The 21,028-nt window shown below is 45.7% G+C and overlaps 1 protein-coding gene across 2 annotated transcripts in view; it reads right to left on the bottom strand.

Annotated features, from left to right (window-relative positions):
• Positions 1-20,286, bottom strand: part of LOC141053827 (uncharacterized) — a 124,928-nt gene extending 104,642 nt beyond the window's left edge. For both annotated transcript variants that reach the window (XM_073550929.1, XM_073550931.1), the window contains exon 1: positions 20,144-20,286. In XM_073550929.1, the coding sequence (XP_073407030.1) occupies positions 20,144-20,203 (60 nt within the window). In that variant the 5' untranslated portion in view covers positions 20,204-20,286. The remainder of the gene's footprint in view (positions 1-20,143) is intronic.
• Between the last annotated feature and the right edge of the window lie 742 nt (positions 20,287-21,028).

Raw genomic sequence — 21,028 nt, 5'->3', positions numbered from 1 at the left:
ACCAAATGCACTGTATAATGGTTAAAAGTTGGACATGGAATTCTTGGGATTTGCTAAATAGAGTGGTATGCTTTGCATCTGTATGTAAACATTAGAGTTTACAGATATCGTTACTGATATAGGGTTTAACTAAAAAATTCTTGTTGCATACAGTTCACACGGGGTAAGCCGTGGCACTAACTACATAACACATGAACACATAGTAAGCTGCATAAATCCTTATTACATTACTCATTTTCACAGAGCAAGAAGATAAGCCTCATCTGACGATTGATTCAATTGCAGTCAAGTGATGCAGCTTTGAGTCAAGTACTGGTACCAGTGTAAAGCTGTTATAATTTTCCTTGTTGTAAATTTACTCCTACATTTTTTCTGAAGGAAAAAAAAACAAAAAAAAAACACAAACAACAACCCTATATGTTCGATTGTGTGTCGAATTTAGTTTTTAGTATAAATTAAGCTACCCGCATATTGTATGCTTTATGGACCATCACTAAGGACCATTAAGTCAGAAATACGTTAGTCTCTGTCATGCATTTTTTTTTTTTTATAGTCTTACATTGCTGATCTGTACCTTAGACAATGAGCTATAAGCAAAGAAAGATGGAACATGCACAGTAGCTCCAGGTTTTTGTGAGCCCCAGGTGAAAGTCTCGGGTGGCCCCTTTAACATATACCACAATTCATAATGCACAGATACAGCAGAGAAATAGGTATAGCACAATACCATAGATTTCACTTCTTACATTACATGAGTGATAACTATTGTACATTCTACAAAAGGTCATAAATCAGACAGTATAGTCCTCCATACAGTATTATGGGCACCACATAGCTCTTTATACAGAACAACATACCTCAAATATTGCTACATACAGAATAATGAGCCCCATATATTGCTCCATACAGTATAATGAGCCCCATATATTGCTCCATAAAGAATAATGTGCCCCATATATTGCTCCATACAGTATCATGGGTACCACATAGTGCTCCATACATTATAATGATCCCCATATATTGCTCCATACAGTATAATGAGCCCCATATATAGTGTCATACAGAATAATAAGCCCCATATAATGCTCCACACAGTATTATGGGTACCGCATAATGCTCCATACACTATAATGAGCCCCATATAAACAAACAGTATAATGAGCCCCATGTATTGCTCCATACAGTATAATGCTCCCCAAATAATGCTCCAAACAGTATAATGTGCCACATATAATACTCCATACAGTATAATGAGCCCCATACCTTGCTCCATACAGAATAGGCCCCATATAATGCTCCACAAAGAATATGATGGGCCCCATATATTGATCCAAACTCCAAACAGAATGGCCCCCATATAATGCTCCAAATATAATGGGTCCCATATGATGCTCCAGTATATATTGGGCCCCATATGATGCTCCAGTATGTAATGGGCCCCATATGATGCTCCAGTATGTAATGGGCCTCATATAATGCTCCAGTATGTAATGGGCCCCATATATTGCTCAAAACATTTTTTTTTTTTAAAAACTGAAATCCTCACCTCTCCTCGCTGGCCGCTGCTCTGCTCTGGACTCCTTAATGTCGGCGTCTTCCGGCTCTCTGCACTGTGACTGTTCAGGCAGAGGGAGCACAGATATGACGTCACTGCACCCTCTGACCTGAAACATCACAGTCAGAAGATGCTGCAGTGGAGGAGTGGGAAGAGGTAAGTATCACAAGTGCCAGGGCCCTGAGCAAGCAGGGGAGGGGTGGACTCTTTATTAGCCCATGTGGCAACATTTCAGTTCCACAGCAGAGAAAGGTTATGTTATGTACCTGAACTGTGGCCACATGGGCTAATAAAGAGTCGGACACTTTTTTCACAACTTATCGGAGTGATTATCAGGACCGGAGCGTGCGGCTGCATAAAAATACATGCATGGAAATACATGCAACCTGTTTCTCACATCACACACGCTAGTGTGACCCCAGCCTAAGTCGCAGTATCCCCTATATAATGTATATAGACTGCTGTATATACATTACATAGGTGATACTGTGATTACTCAGATTTAGCAGTCAGTATCACCTATATAATGTATAAACATCAGTCGCAGTATAACCTATATAATGTATATAGACTGCTGTATACAGATGATTGTGCAAGTGCTGTACATACACAAAGTTTCCGGGACTCACCCAGGTATGGAGATTGGGGGGGGGATGAACAGCTGAGGTGCGTCCATTGTCAGTCGTGCAGAGGGGCAGGTCTCTGGCTCAGATGGAGAGTAGAACAGGAAACAAAAAATGGGGATATACAGCACTGGGGGGACTGGCATTGCCGGGGAGGCACAACGATCACAGGGTGGGACTCTTAGATCACCGGGGGGACACAGATCACCATGGGGTGGCACGATGATCACAGGGGGGAGGTAAAATGATCACAGGGAGGAGCACATAGATCACAGGGAGGCACAGATCACATGGAAGCACAAATATCACAGGGGCCATATAGCTGGGAGCCACAGAGATCACAGGGGTGCATATAGCTGGGGGGCACAGATCACAGAGGGGCACTGAGCTCCTCTTCCAGGACAGGAGACGAGAGACATTGGGCACTAACCCTGCCCACCTCTGTGCTAACCCCGCCCACCCCAATTACATCATCATTCATGTGCAGGCAGCGTTCTGTAGTGAAACCAGCCTGCACTTGGGGGTTAAACGGCCGGCAGTTGGCAGGATATGGTTGCCGCAGGAGAATTGCAGACTGCGGGGACCTGCCTGTCAACATTATAAAAATCCCGGCTAAAAAAATACAGATTTGTCAAGAATTGCAAAATCTTCTACAGTGCTTTTCTATTCTGTATTTTAGACTACCATGTGAGCTGGATGCAATTTGTCCTGCAGAGCAAAATTTGCAGGCAAGATATTAAACAAGTCATTGAATCTCCCACATTATTTTATTATCCAGCAGCATCTGAACAATGACAACAAATGTAAAATATTAGCAAAGTCAACCGGAAAGTGAAGCAACCATTTAACTTTAAATTGATCTTTAAATTACATTAATGTCTTTGTGAAAGCAGAAAAAGGTTCAATGAGAATAGTTTTTGGTTACAACACTTACTGCGTTATGCCAAGATTACTCAGTTCAAAATATGGCTTTTAAATTAGTCCAATTAAAGTGACAATAATTTGAATATCAGACTCTTAGTGTTAAACAATATATGTGACATTAGCACTGAAACCATCTAAGTGCAAATGAACCAAAGACACGATAGAACACTAACAACTCTAACTAATGACTTCTTGTGAACATTACAAAATAAATGTTCAAAAGATGTAGAAATGTTGAGTGAACATTGAAGCAGCTAATTAATGTTCAAGTTAGTTTATTGTTCTGGAACGCAGTCTGTACTGCTATTTGAAGAAAGTGCTGTAAAGACAATTAGAAGGAGTGGTTGGGGGGGTTAAAGTCACTTTTCAATTACTGAAAATGATGTAATTAACATTTTACAGTGATTAAAATCTATCAAAATTAATCACTGATGTATAGTATAATGTAGTGAAGATGAAGATGAATATGCCGTGGTTTGAGAGCCACAGGCAGCTCAATAGTCACTAATGTGGCTTTTTGCATTAGTGGGGCTGTAATGACTGTAGAGATTGGTAAGCAAGAGAAGATATACTTAAAGGGAAGGTGCCGCAATTTTATATTTGCAAAAAAAAGTAAGTCACAAAACATGTTGTTTCAGCAAATATTGTACTAACTAGGATTTATGTTTTTTTTTGTAATAATGTTTTAATGTAGCCACTGGATGCTGCCATCTTGATTTGCAGATCTGTGGAGGACTCATACAGTCTGCAAATATGGCCGTCCCTGGACATAGGAGACAGTGGTCGGTTCCCACCCCATCTCTAACATTGCAGCCTCATTAGGAGTGAACTGGGTCTGCCCCTGTGGGCTGCACCATTCACTGCTGTAGGTGTGGCTGGGTACCATTTTACTGTAGGCCCAGTGCTATCTGCTGAGCTCCACTTATCCTCTATCACAGGACCACTTGTGGCATAACAGGTCCTGTGTTGTGAGGAGAGGCTGTAGATATGGAGTAGGTGGTCAGCAGAGGAGAGAAGCGCTCATTGGAGCCAGAGGATGGAGAGTGGTGAGTGCGGGTGACTTGCCTCTGTGCTCCTATGTCCTGCTTACTCCAGGCTCTGCACTGTGATTCCGGCTCCAGCTCCACTGTCCTTCTGCTCTGTCTATGCCTCCCCACTCACACACAGTCCCAGTGATCTCCGGTAATCTGGCACCTTCACTTTTATGACAGCTTTTATGGCTGTCTGAGGAGTACAGTGACATATACAGCCCATAGTCTAGTGTATTGTTGGGGGGGGCAGTTTCACCATTGTCGGCATATCTGTAATCCTCTCCTGTGCGATACTGTCTGCTGAGCTGTGTTTCTAATCCTATCCTGTGTAATACAGTCTGCTAAGCTGGGTATCTAATCCTATCCCTTGTGATACAGTCTGCTGAGCCGTGTATCTAATCCTATCCCTTGTGATACTGCTCTCCTGAAATACTCTGTGCTGCTGTCACCCTGCTGGTATTATGTGTGAACTCTATGGCGGTATTATGTGTGAACTCTATGGCGGTATTATGTGTGAACTCTATGGCGGTATCATCTGCAGAAAGGGGACCCATTCTAAGGTGGTTCTGGCTGAGCACCTGCACACGGGTCTGGGGTAATAGAGGGGGCAGCATGCCCTCCAGTTAGGTGCAGTCAGGGGTGGGCTGGTGAGGCAGCTGAAGAGAGGGGTCTCATTTTTAGCATTACTGTATGGCTCCATTTCCCCCTAGTCTTCTTCCCAGCATCACTCTGGACTGCGCCTGTCGCCTCACTTTCACACATCGCCTGGACAGGATGGAGAAGACAGGATCTGAGGAGGGGAATGGGGTCTTTGCATGCAAAGTCTGGATCAGAACAGGCCATCAATCAGCAGAAATGTTTCCTGGATTTCTGTGGAGCAGTGTATAAAAGACGGCGCTCTATATACAATCCCTGCCTGCTCCGCACACTGAACAGGGTGCCCCCCATAGACCAGCACTCTGCTCTCCTGAAATACTCTGTGCTGTTGTCACCCTGCTCCCAGAATCCTTGCTGTCTGCCATCCTTGGTGACTGTCTACTTGTCAGTAACTTTGCAGTCACCATCAAAATGGCTGCTCCCTGTGCTCCTAGATGTCATCCTCTCTTATCCCTTAGCAAACACCCAGAAGGGGAGGAGAGGAGTGACATCACACCCATGTCAGCAGACTCAGCCCATAATTACTGCAGGGCAGTAATGTGAGCTAGTTGTACACTAGGTGTTTGTGTCAAATTTCAGTAGCTGCTCCCCCTAGTGTTAACAAGTGGAAGTGCCAAACTTTTTAAAATTATTTTTCATATTTTACTAAATTAAAAACAAATGATAATATTTAAGAAAATGTAAACATTAATTCTTTACATTTCTTCAATTGCTGAAAAAAAATTTTTTGATGGCACCTTCCCTGTAAAAGGTTAAATTCTCAAGTTAGTCTTTTATTCAGTAAAATTTTAACCCCTTAGTGACAGAGCCATTTTACAATTTAATGACCAGGCCAATTTTTACCATTCTGACCACTGTCACTTTATGAGGTTATAACTCTGTAACGCTTTAACGGATCCCCCTGATTCGGAGAATGTTTTTTCTTGACATATTGTACTTCATGCTAGTGGTAAAATTTCTTTGATATGACTTGTGTTTATTTATGGAAAACGGAAATATGGTGAAAATTTTTAAAGTTTTACCATTTTCAAACTTTAAAACTTTAAATTTTTATGCCCTTAAATCAGAGATGTGTCACACAAATTACTTAATAAATAACATTTCCCACATATCTACTTTACATCAGCACAATTTTGGAAACAAAATTTGTTTTGTTAGGAAGTTATAAGGGTTAAGAGATGACAAGCGATCTCTCATTTTTACAACAAAAATCTTTTTTTTTTTTTTCAAAGGGACCACATCACACTTAAGTCACTTTGAGGGGTGTACATGACAAAACATACCCAAAAGTGACACCATTCTTAAAACTATCCCTCAATGTGCTCAAAACCACATTCAAGAAGGTAATTAACCCTTTACGTGCTTCACAGGAACTGAAGCAATGTGGAAGGAAAAAATTATTATTATTTTTTTTTTTACAAAAAAATTACTTCAGAACCAATTTTTTTTATTTTCACAAGTGTTAAAAGAGAAAATGAACCACAAAATCTGTTGTGCAATTTCTCAATACGCCGATACCCTACATGTGGGGGTAAACCACTGTTTGGGCGCACAGCAGAGCTCGGAAGGGAAGGAGCGTGGTTTGGCTTTTTCAGTGTAGAATTGGCTGGAATGGAGATCGGACACCATGTTGCATTTTGAGACCCCTGATATGACTAAACAGTGGAAACCCCCACAAGTGACACCATTTTGGAAACTAGACCCACCAAGGAGATTATCTAGATGTGTGGTGAGCTTCTTGAACCCCCAAGTGCTTCACAGAAGTTTTTAACGCAGAGCAGTGAAAATAAAAAAAACTCTTTTTCCACAAAAATGATTTTTAGCCCCCAATTACTTATTTTGCCAAGTGTAACAGTAGAAATTAGACCCCCAAAGTTGTTGTGCAATTTGACCAGAGTATGCTGATGCCCCATATGTGGGAGAAACCTCTGTTTGAGCGCATGGCAGAGCTCAGAAGGGAGGGAGCACCGGTTGACTTTTTGAACTCAAAATTGGCTGGAATCAATGGTGGCGCCATGTCACGTTTCGAGACCCCCTGAGGGGCCCAAGCAGTGGAAACCCCTCAATTCTAACTCCAACCCTAACTCCAATACACCCCTAACCCTAATCCCAACCATAACCCTAAGGTAATGTTTCCACACTGAGTGCTGGCAGTGCTTTGGATGCAGCAGATACCCGGTTCCGCCGAAAGCGCTGCCGGCTTTTGTACACGCGATGATTCCAGAAGTGTTCATTGAATACATGCGGAATCACCGCATCCTATCCATAGACTGGGTTATTTATCTTGTGAAGATGGAGTGTCTCCGCAAGATAAATAGACATGCTGCGGTCTAGAAAGACGCGACGCATGTTCGTAACTTCGGATGTGACACCTGCGTCCCAGCACACAAAGTGGAGACGGGATTTCATAAAATCCCTTCCATTATGCAGTAACATCTGGACGCTGCAAATTGAACGCTGCGGCTGTATGCAGAGTTCAATCCGCAGCAAATCCTTACAACATACACTACATGGAAACATACCCTAATCCCATCCATAACCCTAATCATAACCCGAATCCCAACCCTAACCCAACTCACTTTAGCCCAATTGTAACCCTAATATAAAAATGTAAATATATATTTATTTTATTATTTTTCCCCTAACTAAGGGGGTGATAAAGGGGGTTTAATTTTTTTATTTTGATCACTGTGATAGGGTTTATCACAGTGATCAAAATGTACCTGGAATGAATCAATGGAATCTGCCTGATACTGGCCAGCAGATCTCGGCAGGCGCACTGCGCATGCGTCCGCCATTTTCTTTAAAGGTAGAAGATGCCGGGAGCTGCAGGAGCCATGGGAGGAGAGGGGGTGGACATCGGGGACTCTATTTCTCTCCCCACTGATGTGCAATCACATCAGAGAGAAATTAAATGCAAAATCACGGCTTTTTTGTTGCGGTCGCCATTATACGGTTATTAACGGCGATCGCAACACCGACCCGAATCATGTTCTCTGGGGTCTCGGCTATCCTCGACAGCCGAGACCCCAGAGAAAATTATGACTCTGGGGGGCGCTATTTACTTTTTCCACAGCTGTGTTTAAGTACCCTTACCTTCAGCCGTTCAAAGGCTTATCGGCAGTCGCTAAGGGGTTAAAGTACTTTAAAAAACAAGCAACTTTGCAATTTACTGGTTATTTATAGACTTCTCCATACTCCAGAATGGAGCGATTTCTTAATGTTATTTTTTTTTACTGCTCGTTGCCCAAATTATTATCGGCCATTGCTGCAGTATAACAGCTCTTACTGAATATTTAAAGCGTGTACAATCTCTTTTAATAATGCTTGTAAGTGCTGCTCTGAAGCTGCCAAAAATCGCTGCAGGGAACTGTCAACTCCTGATTCTGGAACGCATCATGTCAACTGTGCACCTCCAGTGCCTTGTCACTTCTCCAGTCTTTGAAGTAAACTGTCTTCATGTCAACCAAAGACCTTCAGTAGTAACACCTGACAAAACCCATCTCTTCTGATGCACTTTGCAGACAGTAGAAAAGCCTCAAACATCCCTGTACTGCAGACATATGAATGAGACTTTACACTAGCTCAGCAGATCCATGATTCTAATCTCATCATGTGTGATACAATGAAGAGCGCAGAGATAGCTATCAGAATCAGCGCTGTCAGACAATCTCTATGTCACTGTCCAGATGTCAGTATCATTTTGCATTCGCCAACAAAATGAAGTTTCACTGTGATCGTAAACTTCATCCTTCTATGTAGCTCCCCACCTTGGGGTGCTAGAATGGATCGAGACCCTGGAAGGCATTCATCCAGTTCCAGATATTTAAAAAATGTAACCGGTGTGGTTAGGATGTACGATAAGTCCAGGGTCGGACTGGCCTGGCAGGGAAATCCCCAGTGGGCCCTTGCAGAAGAAGAGCAAGAGAGGGGAGAAGAGAAAAAAAAATAAAATAAAGGTCCCGGGTCCTTTAAAAGCGCAAGGGCATGTGCACGCAGCTTGACAGCTGTGATGCACAGAACAGTGGTGAGCTGGGCTAGGGAAAAGGAGAACAGCCGGGGTTGCACGCAAGGCTGCGTCACAGCTAGCAGACACGGCTGCAGCCACGTCTGGAAAAAGTAACTTCACTCAGCGCACCCTTCACTGTTGCTTCTGGCTATAGAAGTGCTTCAATAAAATATGTGCCGAACTAGAGACAGGCTGAGGGAGGGTACTAAAAGCCTAATGTTTGTGTTAGTTTATATGAATATGTACTGTATGTATGTGAATTTAATGCCTATATGTGTATATATGCATAGTATATGTCTGTATGTATGGTATGCACCTGTATGTACAGTCATGGCCAAAAGTATTGACACCCCTGCAATTCTGTCAGATAATATTCAGTTTCTTCCTGAAAATGATTGCAAACACAAATTCTTTGGTATTATTATCTTCATTTAATTTGTCTTAAATGAAAAAACACAAAAGAGAATGAAGCAAAAAGCAAAATATTGATCATTTCACACAAAACTCCAAAAATGGGCCGGACAAAAGTATTGGCACCCTCAGCCTAATACTTGGTTGCACAACCTTTAGCCAAAATAACTGCGACCAACTGCTTCCGGTAACCATCAATGAGTTTCTTACAATGCTCTGCTGGAATTTTAGACCATTCTTCTTTGGCAAACCACTCCAGGTCCCTGATATTTGAAGGGTGCCTTCTCCAAACTGCCATTTTTAGATCTCTCCACAGGTGTTCTATGGGATTCAGGTCTGGACTCATTGCTGGCCACCTTAGAAGTCTCCAGTGCTTTCTCTCAAACCATTTTCTAGTGCTTTTTGAAGTGTGTTTTGGGTTATTGTCCTGCTGGAAGACCCATGACCTCTGAGGTAGACCCAGCTTTCTCACACTGGGCCCTATATTATGCTGCAAAATTTGTTGGTAGTATTCTGACTTCATAATGCCAAGCACACGGTCAAGCAGTCCAGTGCCAGAGGCAGCAAAGCAACCCCAAAACATCAGGGAACCTCCGCCATGTTTGACTGTAGGGACCGTGTACTTTTCTTTGAATGCCTCTTTTTTCTCCTGTAAACTCTATGTTGATGCTTTTGCCCTAAAAGCTCTACTTTTGTCTCATCTGACCAGAGAACATTCTTCCAAAATGTTTTAGGCTTTTTCAGGTAAGTTTTGGCAAACTCCAGCCTGGCTTTTTTATGTCTCGGGGTAAGAAGTGGAGTCTTCCTGGGTCTCCTACCATACAGTCCCTTTTCATTCAGATGCCGACGGATAGTACGGGTTGACACCGTTGTACCCTCGGACTGCAGGGCAGCTTGAACTTGTTTGGATGTTAGTGGAGGTTCTTTATCCATCATCCGCACAATCTTGCATTGAAATCTCTTGTCAATTTTTCTTTTCCGGCCACATCTAGAGAGGTTAGCCACAGTGCCATGGGCTTTAAACTTCTTGATGACACTGCGCACGGTAGACACAGGAACATTCAGGTCTTTGGAGATGGACTTGTAGCCTTGATATTGCTCATGCTTCCTCACAATTTGGTTTCTCAAGTCCTCAGACAGTTCTTTGGTCTTCTTTCTTTTCTCCATGCTCAATGTGGTACACACAAGAACACAGGACAGAGGTTGAGTCAACTTTAATCCATGTCAACTGGCTGCAAGTGTGATTTAGTTATTGCCAACACCTGTTAGGTGCCACAGGTAAGTTATAGGTGCTGTTAATTACACAAATTAGAGAAGCATCACATGATTTTTCGAACAGTGCCAATACTTTTTTCCACCCTCTTTGTTATGTTTGGTGTGGAATTATATCCAATTTGGCTTTAGGATAATTCTTTTTGTGTTTTTTCATTTAAGACAAATTAAATGAAGATAATAATACCAAAGAATTTGTGTTTGCAATCATTTTCAGGAAGAAACTGAGTATTATCTGACAGAATTGCAGGGGTGTCAATACTTTTGGCCATGACTGTATATGCCTGCATGTATTTGTACAGTGGGGGAAAAAAGGCAGCAATCAATTGTGCAAGTTCTCCCACTTAAAAAGATGAGCGATGTCTAATTGACATCATAGGTAGACCACAACTATGAGAGTGAAAATGAGAAAACAAATCCAGAAAATCACCTAGTATGACTTGGCAAGATTTATTTTGCAAATTATGGTGCAAAACAAGTAACTTTTTGATGATATTCTAGTTTTGTAAGAGGCACCTGTAAGTGGCAGATTCTGCATGGTATAAAATATGACAGGTCAAACTGGGAGATGTCTAGCAAGGCCAGCTATAGCAATAGCTATGCAGTATCTACATATATAATTGCCAGTTGGCCGCTGTCCCCGAATCCCATAAGGCACCACGTCAGTGTCACTAGCGCATGCGCAGTTCATGGCTGCAAGGCCATGAACTGCACCTGCACAAGTGACATACGGTATATACACTCGAGTATAAGCCAGCAAGCCGGCGGGGGAGCGGCAGAAGAGAGCAGCTGTGACAGCATACTCACCCACTCCTGGTGCGGTGGCTGCAACGTCCCTGCATCTCTCTGTTTTCCCGGCTTCCAGCAGCACTTCCTGCATTCACTGGTCATGTGGTACCGCTCATTAAAGTAATGAATATGGATGCGTCTCCACACCCATAGGCAGTGAGCGCATACTCATTACTTTAATGAGCGGTATCACCTGACCGCTGAATACAGGAAGTGCTGCTGGAAGCCGGGAAATCAGAGATGCAGGAATGTTGCAGCCACCACATGAGGAGAACCAGGGCGGACCGGGGGAGCCGAGCCAAGGCAAGCCATGCATATGTAGGGAGGAGGACTCCCGTAGAGTGTCTGGACCGGAACCGAGGGGGAACGCCATCTAGGTTCCGGAAGGAACGGTACCGGGGGGGGGCAACGAAGGAGAGCCGACAACTGAAGGTGACAGGGCAGCAGGGGGCAGGGCAAGGGTAAAAAGGAGCAGGGAGCGCACAGAGAGTTCAGTTGGCAGAAAGGCAGACAGGAGACAAGAGACCGTGGAAGGTAGAGAGAGCCTGCTTAACAGACGTTGATCAGCAGTGAGGCCTTCAGGGGTCTGTGGAGGGTAAGTGACGAACTCACCGACAAGAGACTTGTGCTTTACCCCGACTCGGGGGCGCTCTCCACCCATGGTCGGCCGTAGCCAGTACCGCTGTCCCCCGCTCCGTTGCGGCTTGTCCGCTACCCCTAGCCTCCGCTGTCACTTCTCGCCAGTCCGCTGCGGCATCCTGTGCACTGCCGCCCTGCCTCAACCTGCGGCTGCGGTCTCTTCATCATCTGCCACAGTGGGCGCCATCTCGCCACAGTTGAGGCCTACTCCCCGCATACAGGGGAACCCTTGGCATAGTTCCAATCCGCTCACGAGACCTCCCAACCGTGACTCCTGTGAAACTGCGACACAACCCCGCTTTGAGGCGGGAGCCTGTTAATACTTTCTGAGAGGCTGAACCCCGCTGTGTTTACAGGGGGTCATCTCCACAGAGGATTACTCCAGGGCCTGTTGCACCCCAATGGCAAAGATCCTTCAGGGCCTTTTGTACCACCAGCTTCAGGATTACTCCAGGGCCTGTTGTGCCCCCAGATACAGAATTATTCCAGGGCCTGTTGTGCCCCAACAGCAAAGATCCCTCAGGGCCTGTTGTGCCCCAACGTCTCCTGTGTGCTGAAATGCCCAAAAGATCACGACCGGTCTTCATCAGCTGGGCCCAGCGATTGCAACGTCAAAGCAGCCACAACAGCGATGTCAAAACAGCCGCATCAGTGACCTCGAAGCAGGCATGTCAGTGACACCGAAGGACGTCCAGAAGGATAAGTTGATAAGTTACTTTAGTTTACTTTAGGAAATAAGAACCCATAGTTGGCCGTTACATGGCCCATAATAGCCGGCCTTGCTGGGTTAGTCGCATTCTCGATAAGTGTATTTATTGTTGTTGAGTCCCTGCGTGGATGTGGCGCTCCTGAGGCTCAGTCGCCACAGAGGTACTACACCTTCTCCTAAGGTGTAGTGCCCCGCCATCCAGGTAAGGTGGGAACTCCTTGCCACACTCCAACACCTGCATCCCACACACAGGATAGTTCAGTAGGACCACATAGCAGCTTTAGGCTGGGGGTAGCAGAGCACCCTTCGTGGAACCCTGCTTCGTAACTCGAGAGGTGCTGGGAGGTGGGTGGAGTTAGTATAAAAAGAAGGGGAAAGATAGCATTATAGGTCAGTCTCACCGGTGGGTGAGGGAGAGAGAGATCCCTGGAAGAGGGATGGAGGAAGGAGTGCTGCAGCTGCCTCAGTGACCTGAGCCAGCTGGCACAGGAAGGAGAAGGAGAGAGTGAGAGACATAGAACTGTAACCTGCATTTCCATAAGAGAGAGAAAGACAAGTATGGAACGAAGAGGACAGAGAACAGAGAGGAGGAGTGGGTTGGATAGGAACCCTGCCTATAGGTTCTCAGCGCAAGGCCGGGGCCCGGTCCCTGAGGTTGTACGGACACTTATGGTTCTGCAGCAGACACCGGTGGAGTAGTTGGCTGTAAATGCACTACTCCCATCCAAGACTTGGGACACACATCATCTGAATAGAGAGCCGGGACTCAGAAGAGAAGGGAGTCCCCGAAGCAGGCTACAGCTGTCTGTCATACAAGTAAAGACTAGGAACATCTAGAGAGAGAGAGACATTCCAGGGTAAAGTACTGGAGTGCTTCGCCCCAAAAGGCGCATTGGAGGAGTCGTTCAGGAAAGCACATGTAGGCGGGGTGCTGGTGAGGAGAGTTCTATCTTGCCTGGAGGTTGGCTGGGCCTCTGCCCCGGAGGACACGGTACTGAAGCAGGCACCTGTGTGCGCTACGAACTGTGAGTAAAGCTTTGAAACTGCGAGCTCTGGTGTCCTCCATTCATTCCCGCATCAACACCGCTACATCTGGGTATCAACATCTACACCATTCTGTGCCTCTACTCATCCATTGCACCTACACTGCCCTGGGACTACAGCTCCACCTGTGGGGAGCTACACCATCCTTGCTGCCTCATACCATCAGTCCCAGTGGATCTGAAAGCAGCATTGGCTACCATCTTACTTGCCAAACACCACGGGTGGCGTCACGAACTACCATTACATTAACTACATTACCGCCATTGATATTGGGGCCCAGGGCCACGGACCGGGTCATCGCTGCTGTGACACATCATCCCCCTGACCCTGGCCCCGTACCGAGTACCCCACAGCCCTGGGTGCAGCGAGGGCGACCCAATTTTTTTGGCGTCACGAACAGGATGATGAGACCCGAAGCCATCGGGTTCTGTGTGCCTGAAATTTGAGAGACTTTGAACTTTGGAGAATGTGCAGAGGACCTGATTTAATAGACATTAAAAATGGCCGCTGGCACGGAGAAAAAGGGCGTGAAGAGATGGGAGGTCCTAGGAAAAGACCGCGAAGAGTATTGGGCCTCCCCTGCCTGAATTAGTATGTGACAGCGACATGGCCCACCCCCCCGAGCGGTTCATATACTGGCTTGGTATGGAGGCGCTGGAAGAAGATGCCGCCCCCGGAAGGAGGGGCAGAAGAAGCCAGTGGCGGGAAAAGGGCCGAGGCAGGAAGAACGCCATTTTGGAGAGTAAGGGAAGGAGGCCTGCGGAGTGCAAGGAAGCAGATCTCCCTGGCGCCATGGCTGACTGCTCCAACCCAAACTCCGGAATGAATCGCCAGCAGTTAGAGGAAATTTCTGAACTGACCACCCGTCTCCGGCAGGAGGCCTTGGAGCAGTTGAGACGGCAGCGCGTCACGGAGAGGCCTACGCCTGCGGTACCCTCTCCACCAGTACCTGCTGCACCGGACTGTCCTCCGGCAGCATTGATTTTCACCTCCACGCTGTCTGTGCAGCTGGGTGGTGCTCGCCCGAAGAAGTCACCGGAGGACCCGGAAGCTGAGACCGTGCTCCCGCCTGGACCTGTTGCGGCTGCGCAGGTCCTGACCAAAGCCCCAGCGGACCCGGAGCCGCCATCGGTTACACCACCACCGACAACCGGACCACACCGCCAGGGGGCCCCAGGTACGTCAGATGTCCCTTCACCTGGGAGGGCCCTGGGGTGTACCACAGCTGCAGTGGCTGGCCAGGTCGTGCTAGACCTGGTCTGGGACCGGGATGCTAGTCCTGTGGGTGAGAGCAGGTCCTGGAGGGAGGAAGAGGATACTGAGGCCTGTTGTCCGGCCACCTTCCAGCAGCTGGCGGCTGAATACCGGGAGAGGGAGCAGAGGAAGAGGGCTGTACTGGACCCGGATCTGGCCCGGAAGGAGAGAGCCCGGGCTGGGTATCATGGTCCCCGGGATACAGCCGGATGGGGGCAGGTGCTGAACGTAAACCGAGAGAAGGGGTTCGGATTTATTGCAGACCCCAAAAGAATAAGCGAACTGTTCTTTAACCGGCGGGACGTGGAGCCCCATCTGAGACGGGGCCACCCAGACAGGGACCTGCAGCCCGGGGAGTACGTGACATTCATCCGGCATGAAGGACTAAGGGGGTTGTACGCCCTGAACATCCGCCGTATCCCCAAAGAAATTCATCAACCGATACCTGCCGAGCCCACCAGTTGCCGCCCCTCCACCTACAGCTACCAACCAGACGGTTCCTTTACCGGTTACTGAGAAAAAAGCTGACCCAGTACCAACACCTACCCAGCAGCCCAAGTTAAAGTTTACAGATTTGACACCCTGGGAAGAGGAGTACCTGAAAATCACCAATGATTACCTAGAGTCTGGGAACGCTTCCAGTTCAGCTTCCAGAACACCAGGAGGGGACCACAAGTAAAGTAAACTTTTCAAAATTTCTCGTTACCCAGGAGGGTTTGTTGCACCAGTTGTGCCTTTTTCTATTTTTGGTTATCATGTTTTTCTGGTAGCACTTTTGTTGCTCTATTTTATTGGCAGCATTTTCTACATTGAACTACAGTGATCATGAACGTGGAGTGTATCACAAACTTTCTTGTTAATAGTTTGCACCTCTTTAGGTGCCCTTTCTTGGTTTTACATATAAAGACACTTTGCGAAAATAATGTTTCTGCATGGACACTTTTCAAAGATGATGTCTACCTCAAAGGACACTGTAAGAAATCCCGGCTGGGAGCGGTGTCCAGCACTTGCAAGAATATGTACAATGTTTTATTGAAAAAGTATTTGATAATGTGTTTTATGAGAAAAAAAAATTGATATTGGAGAAATGGCTTTTATGTAGCGAGAATTAGGAATGTCTGATATAGTGATGAAGAATTGATAGAGACAGGTGACAGACCAGGTATTTGAGGTCAGTGTCTTGCGTCTGGTAGAATGAGAGAAGAATGAGAATAAAGTGACAGAATAAGGGAAAAGTAATAAAGAAATGTGTTACAGAGAATAGCACTTTGAGAGTAAGAATTGCACTTAGATATTTGCACTGTTTAACATAGAATTTTAGATAGAATTGTTTGTAACGTTCCGTTCAAGATGAGTACCTCCTATATTAGGAAGTTTAGTATAAGAAAAGTTTATTATGCATTACAAAATTTTTGTATGTTTCTCTGCTGTATGCTTTGTTTATCTTGCAGCCCGCGGACGTGCTGTGTTTAACGGGGGGGTATATGGTGCCCCTGAGGCTCAGTCCCCACAGAGGTACTACACCTTCTCCTAAGGTGTAGTGCCCCACCATCTAGGTAAGGTGGGAACTCCTTGCCACACTCCAACACCTGCATCCCACACACAGGATAGTTCAGTAGGACCACATAGCAGCTTTAGGCTGGGGGTAGCAGACCACCCTTCGTGGAACCCTGCTTCGTAACTCGAGAGGTGCTGGGAGGTGGGTGGAGTTAGTATAAAAAGAAGGGGAAAGATAGCATTATAGGTCAGTCTCACCGGCGGGTGAGGGAGAGAGAGATCCCTGGAAGAGGGATGGAGGAAGGAGTGCTACAGCTGCCTCAGTGACCTGAGCCAGCTGGCACGGGAAGGAGAAGGAGAGAGTGAGAGATGTAGAACTGTAACCTGCATTTCCATAAGAGAGAGAAAGACAAGTACGGAACGAAGAGGACAGAGAACAGAGAGGAGGAGTGGGTTGGATAGGAACCCTGCCTATAGGTTCTCAGCGCAAGGACGGGGCCCAGTCCCTGAGGTTGTACGGACACTTATGGTTCTGCAGCAGACACCAGTGGAGTAGTTGGCTGTAAATGCACTACTCCCATCCAAGACTTGGGACACAACAGCATCTGAATAGAGTGCCGGGACTCAGAAGAGAAGGGAGTCCCCAAAGCAGGCTACAGCTGTCTGTCATACAAGTAAAAACTAGGAACATCTAGAGAGAGGCATTCCAGGGTAAGTACTGGAGTGCTTCGCCCCAAAAGGTGCATTGGAGGAGTCATTCAGGAAAGCACATGTAGGCGGGGTGCTGGTGAGGAGAGTTCTATCTTGCCTGGAGGTTGGCTGGGCTTCTGCCCCGGAGGACACGGTACTCAAGCAGGCACCTGTGTGCGCTACGAACTGCGAGTAAAGCTTTGAAACTGCGAGCTCTGGTGTCCTCCATTCATTCCCGCATCAACACCGCTACATCTGGGTATCAACATCTACACCATTCTGTGCCTCTACTCATCCATTGCACCTACACTGCCCTGGGACTACAGCTCCACCTGTGGGGAGCTACACCATCCTTGCTGCCTCATACCATCAGTCCCAGTGGATCTGCAAGCAGCGTTGGCTACGATCTTACTTGCCAAACACCACGGGTGGCGTCACGAACTACCATTACATTAACTACATCGCTGCCATTGATATTGGGGCCCAGGGCCACGGACCGGGTCATCACTGCTGTGACACATCATCCCCCTGACACCGGCCCAGTACCGAGTACCCCACAGCCCTGGGTGCAGCGAGGGCGACCCATGGACAATTGGTGTTATCCCTTTTTGGTTGCTCAGCATAGCCCCAGCGGCTCCAGTTCATAAACGTTGCTTTACAAAACAACACTCAGTCTCGTGTCTCGTCACTGCATCCTGAGAACCTGTTGGTACCTACACATACAGGATGGGACCAGGGAGCCATGCATATAGGAGGGGGAGCCACACATACCAGGACAGGGACGGGGGAGCCACAAATACCAGGACGGTGACGGGGGAGCCCCACATACCAGGAGTTTATAGCCACAGATGCCATTAACTTGTGGTGCTACATCCTGATGACAGGTTCTATTAAAGGAGTGAAGACAACAAAAACAAAACATATAAAGCCCACTGAATTGGAGCAATTTGGGATTTGAGTCAATATTCTACTTCATAATACTTTTGAAGTTTTATATCATGTGATACCCACAATCAGGAGCACTTTTATAGCCTATATACGGTAAATACAGAGGCAGGAAATATAAAAGCTATTTTGTGGCAAATCTGGATAGTGAGAGGACATCACATTTTAGCTATTGAGAGAGGGTGAGAAAGCTCTAAAACACTGAATAAACTGTATATATAGTGTGTGACAGGAGTGAAGAGCAGGTACCATCCGTTTACTTACCACCATATACCGCATGTTGAGGTCACTTTAACCTTTCATTAGTCACATGGGGTCATCTGGATGCCAAGCGAGTTTGTTTTCTTCATATTTCCAGAAGTGTGAGGCCGGGTGCACATGATCCAGAAGTAGCAGCGCTTTGGATGCAGCGCATGTTAGCTGCATCCAAATCGCTGCAGTCTATTGAACACAGGTGAATCCGCATGTGCTCACTGAACCGTGCAGATTCACCACATTCAATATTCTGTTAGTGACATTTCTCTTGTGGATAGTCTAGTCTCCGCAAGAGAGATTGACATGCTGCGGTCTGGAGAGACACGCCGCATGTCCGTCTCCACAGGTGAGCAGTTAGTGTCTCTGGATGCATAGTGGGCATGGGATTTTTAGAAATCCCATCCACTATGCTGTAACATCTGGCTGCTGCGAGTTTGACTAGGTACGCAGCATCAAACCCACAGCAATTATAGATTGTGTGCGCATACCCTGATAGGTAGGTAACTATTTGTTTTAGCACCTCAGGTGCCCCTCCCTCCTCAATGCATTATGAGAAGCAGCATCGACTACACGTGCCACACCGATGTGCACGTGACTAATAGCGTATTTTGGCACTACTAACTGAAGATTACAAAAGCTATCTTTGCATTAAAGAGCTTAAAAGAGGTGGGATACTGTCCCAATTGACTTCAGATTTTCAAGGTTTTTTTTAGGGCAATTAGAGGCTTTTCAAAACCTCTAATTCACAGGTAATCAAAGTGTTGAGAAAAATTCAGCAAGGATAATGAATCAGAGTTTCAAAAGGATGGCTCATTTCTAGAATTAGCATGTGCGTATTCTACATATGCATGCAAATGAGTGGATAAGCTGGGGGGCCTCAGACACACTTCCTTCACAGGGTCCCTTTAGTCTGTGTCTGCTCCTGACACATACTACATTAAACACTTCTCAAGCTGAGGCCTGTTTCACATGTCCTGAAATTTCCGGTAGCGGAAAAAACTGTACCGGAGATATCTGTGTCCGTATGTCCACGGATATAACGTGTGCCAACCGTGTGCTGAATCAGTAACACACGCACCGGCGCCAGGGAAGCTGATTGCCGGCAGAGCCAGCGAAAATGATGAGAGCGGTCTTCAGCACCCAACACCTGGGAACAGCGCTAACTGTACCGCTGCTTCTCAAGCTCCGGTACGTGTCACGCTGATGACACCCTTGTGCATCATCCGTGTGCACGTGTGTGGGACGTTTTGTGGCCTGTGCTGCTGGGAAAAAAAAAAAACACAGACATGTCAGCGTACTTTGCCCCAGACACACAGTCCGTGGAAACACACTGACATGTGTAAATGTCTCTGATTTGTGTGAAAACAGTCACCACACGTACTGGACACACGGACATCTGAAAGAGGCCCAATACAGGGGATGATCTGTTGCTCAAGGTCTGTATGCATGTGCTTGGTTGGGATGATGATACTTATGAGCAAAATGAGAGTATTTTAAATGCTAACATCAAAAAGGTTTAAAGAATACAGTCAGCAGCTGCAAGCTCCCGCTCCTTACCTACTGTGTGTGCTATACGCACACATTGCAGGAACTTAGCCATACACTCAATGGGCAGTATTCGCTTTGAACTTCTAACACAAATGTTTCCATCTGGGCCAAAGCACCCTCATCTCAGAAGACATTTCCAGACATCAGCTGATACATGGCAACAAAAAAAAAATAATTTAACTCCCAGCCAAATGGAATTCAATGTCATTTAAGGGAAAAGCCAATGTAAATAATGCAAAATTCCTACCTGATTTTGGTTTGTTTGTTTGTTTGAACTTTGATTTGATTTACCTGAATAGTCATCAGACACTTCCGAAAAGTTCTTTTGTGATACATTTGCGTTGATATCATCAAGTAAACTGCAGCATTCGTCAGAATTCATTATTGCAGATGACATTAATGTTTTGCTCATACACTTTTTAACTGTTCAACAAGTTAAAACTTCTCACCAGCTACTTGGGGCGGGTCAGCATATATATCTTGAAACCAATTAATAGCAAAAGCAGCAATTGCACTATTAAAGGAACACTACACCTGGGGGGGGGGATGATGGATCAGTGCTTCCTTGGCATCTGTAAGCTAATGTCGGAAGTGGGTTCAAAACACAAAGCGGGTACATTCACTGGTTGTATTTTCTGTCCCAGTGCTGTCCATGAAAATAACCGATATCACACTTACAGCACTCGGATCAATGTTATTCAACTGCATTGTTCAGATGACAAGTTCATTCACTCAGACCAAATAGCCACATGAAAAATTTGCTGGATGCACTAGTCTTTTTCACATTTCAAATGAGACTAGCGTAAGGGAGCTAAGATCAATATAGCATCCAATTTTTCAAATATGTTGAAATTATTAACATAAAAAACTGTATTTGGTCATGTAAATTTTATTTACTGCTAATTAAAATGAATACCATACGGATGACTATACAAATTAAAAATCATTCTTCTGGATAAAAATCAAACATTTTTTAATGAATTTGTGAGCTTAGTCAATAGTTGTGATTTTTTTATTTTCATTTTTTCTTTATGCGAGTTCCATTGCTGATATTTTTATTACAATTACTATTGAAATATTGATTAAAAAAATGACAAATAAATAGGCATTCGTGTTTAAATGCATGTGTGGAAAATGTCATCAATGTTTTGAACCCATGTGTCATCGGTGTATGGA

This window comes from Dendrobates tinctorius, unplaced genomic scaffold (genome assembly GCF_039654945.1).
Source record: "Dendrobates tinctorius isolate UK_male_01 unplaced genomic scaffold, ASM3965494v1 ptg000171l, whole genome shotgun sequence".
NCBI lineage: Eukaryota > Metazoa > Chordata > Amphibia > Anura > Dendrobatidae > Dendrobates > Dendrobates tinctorius.
This window is presented reverse-complemented; position numbering and strand designations above follow the sequence as displayed.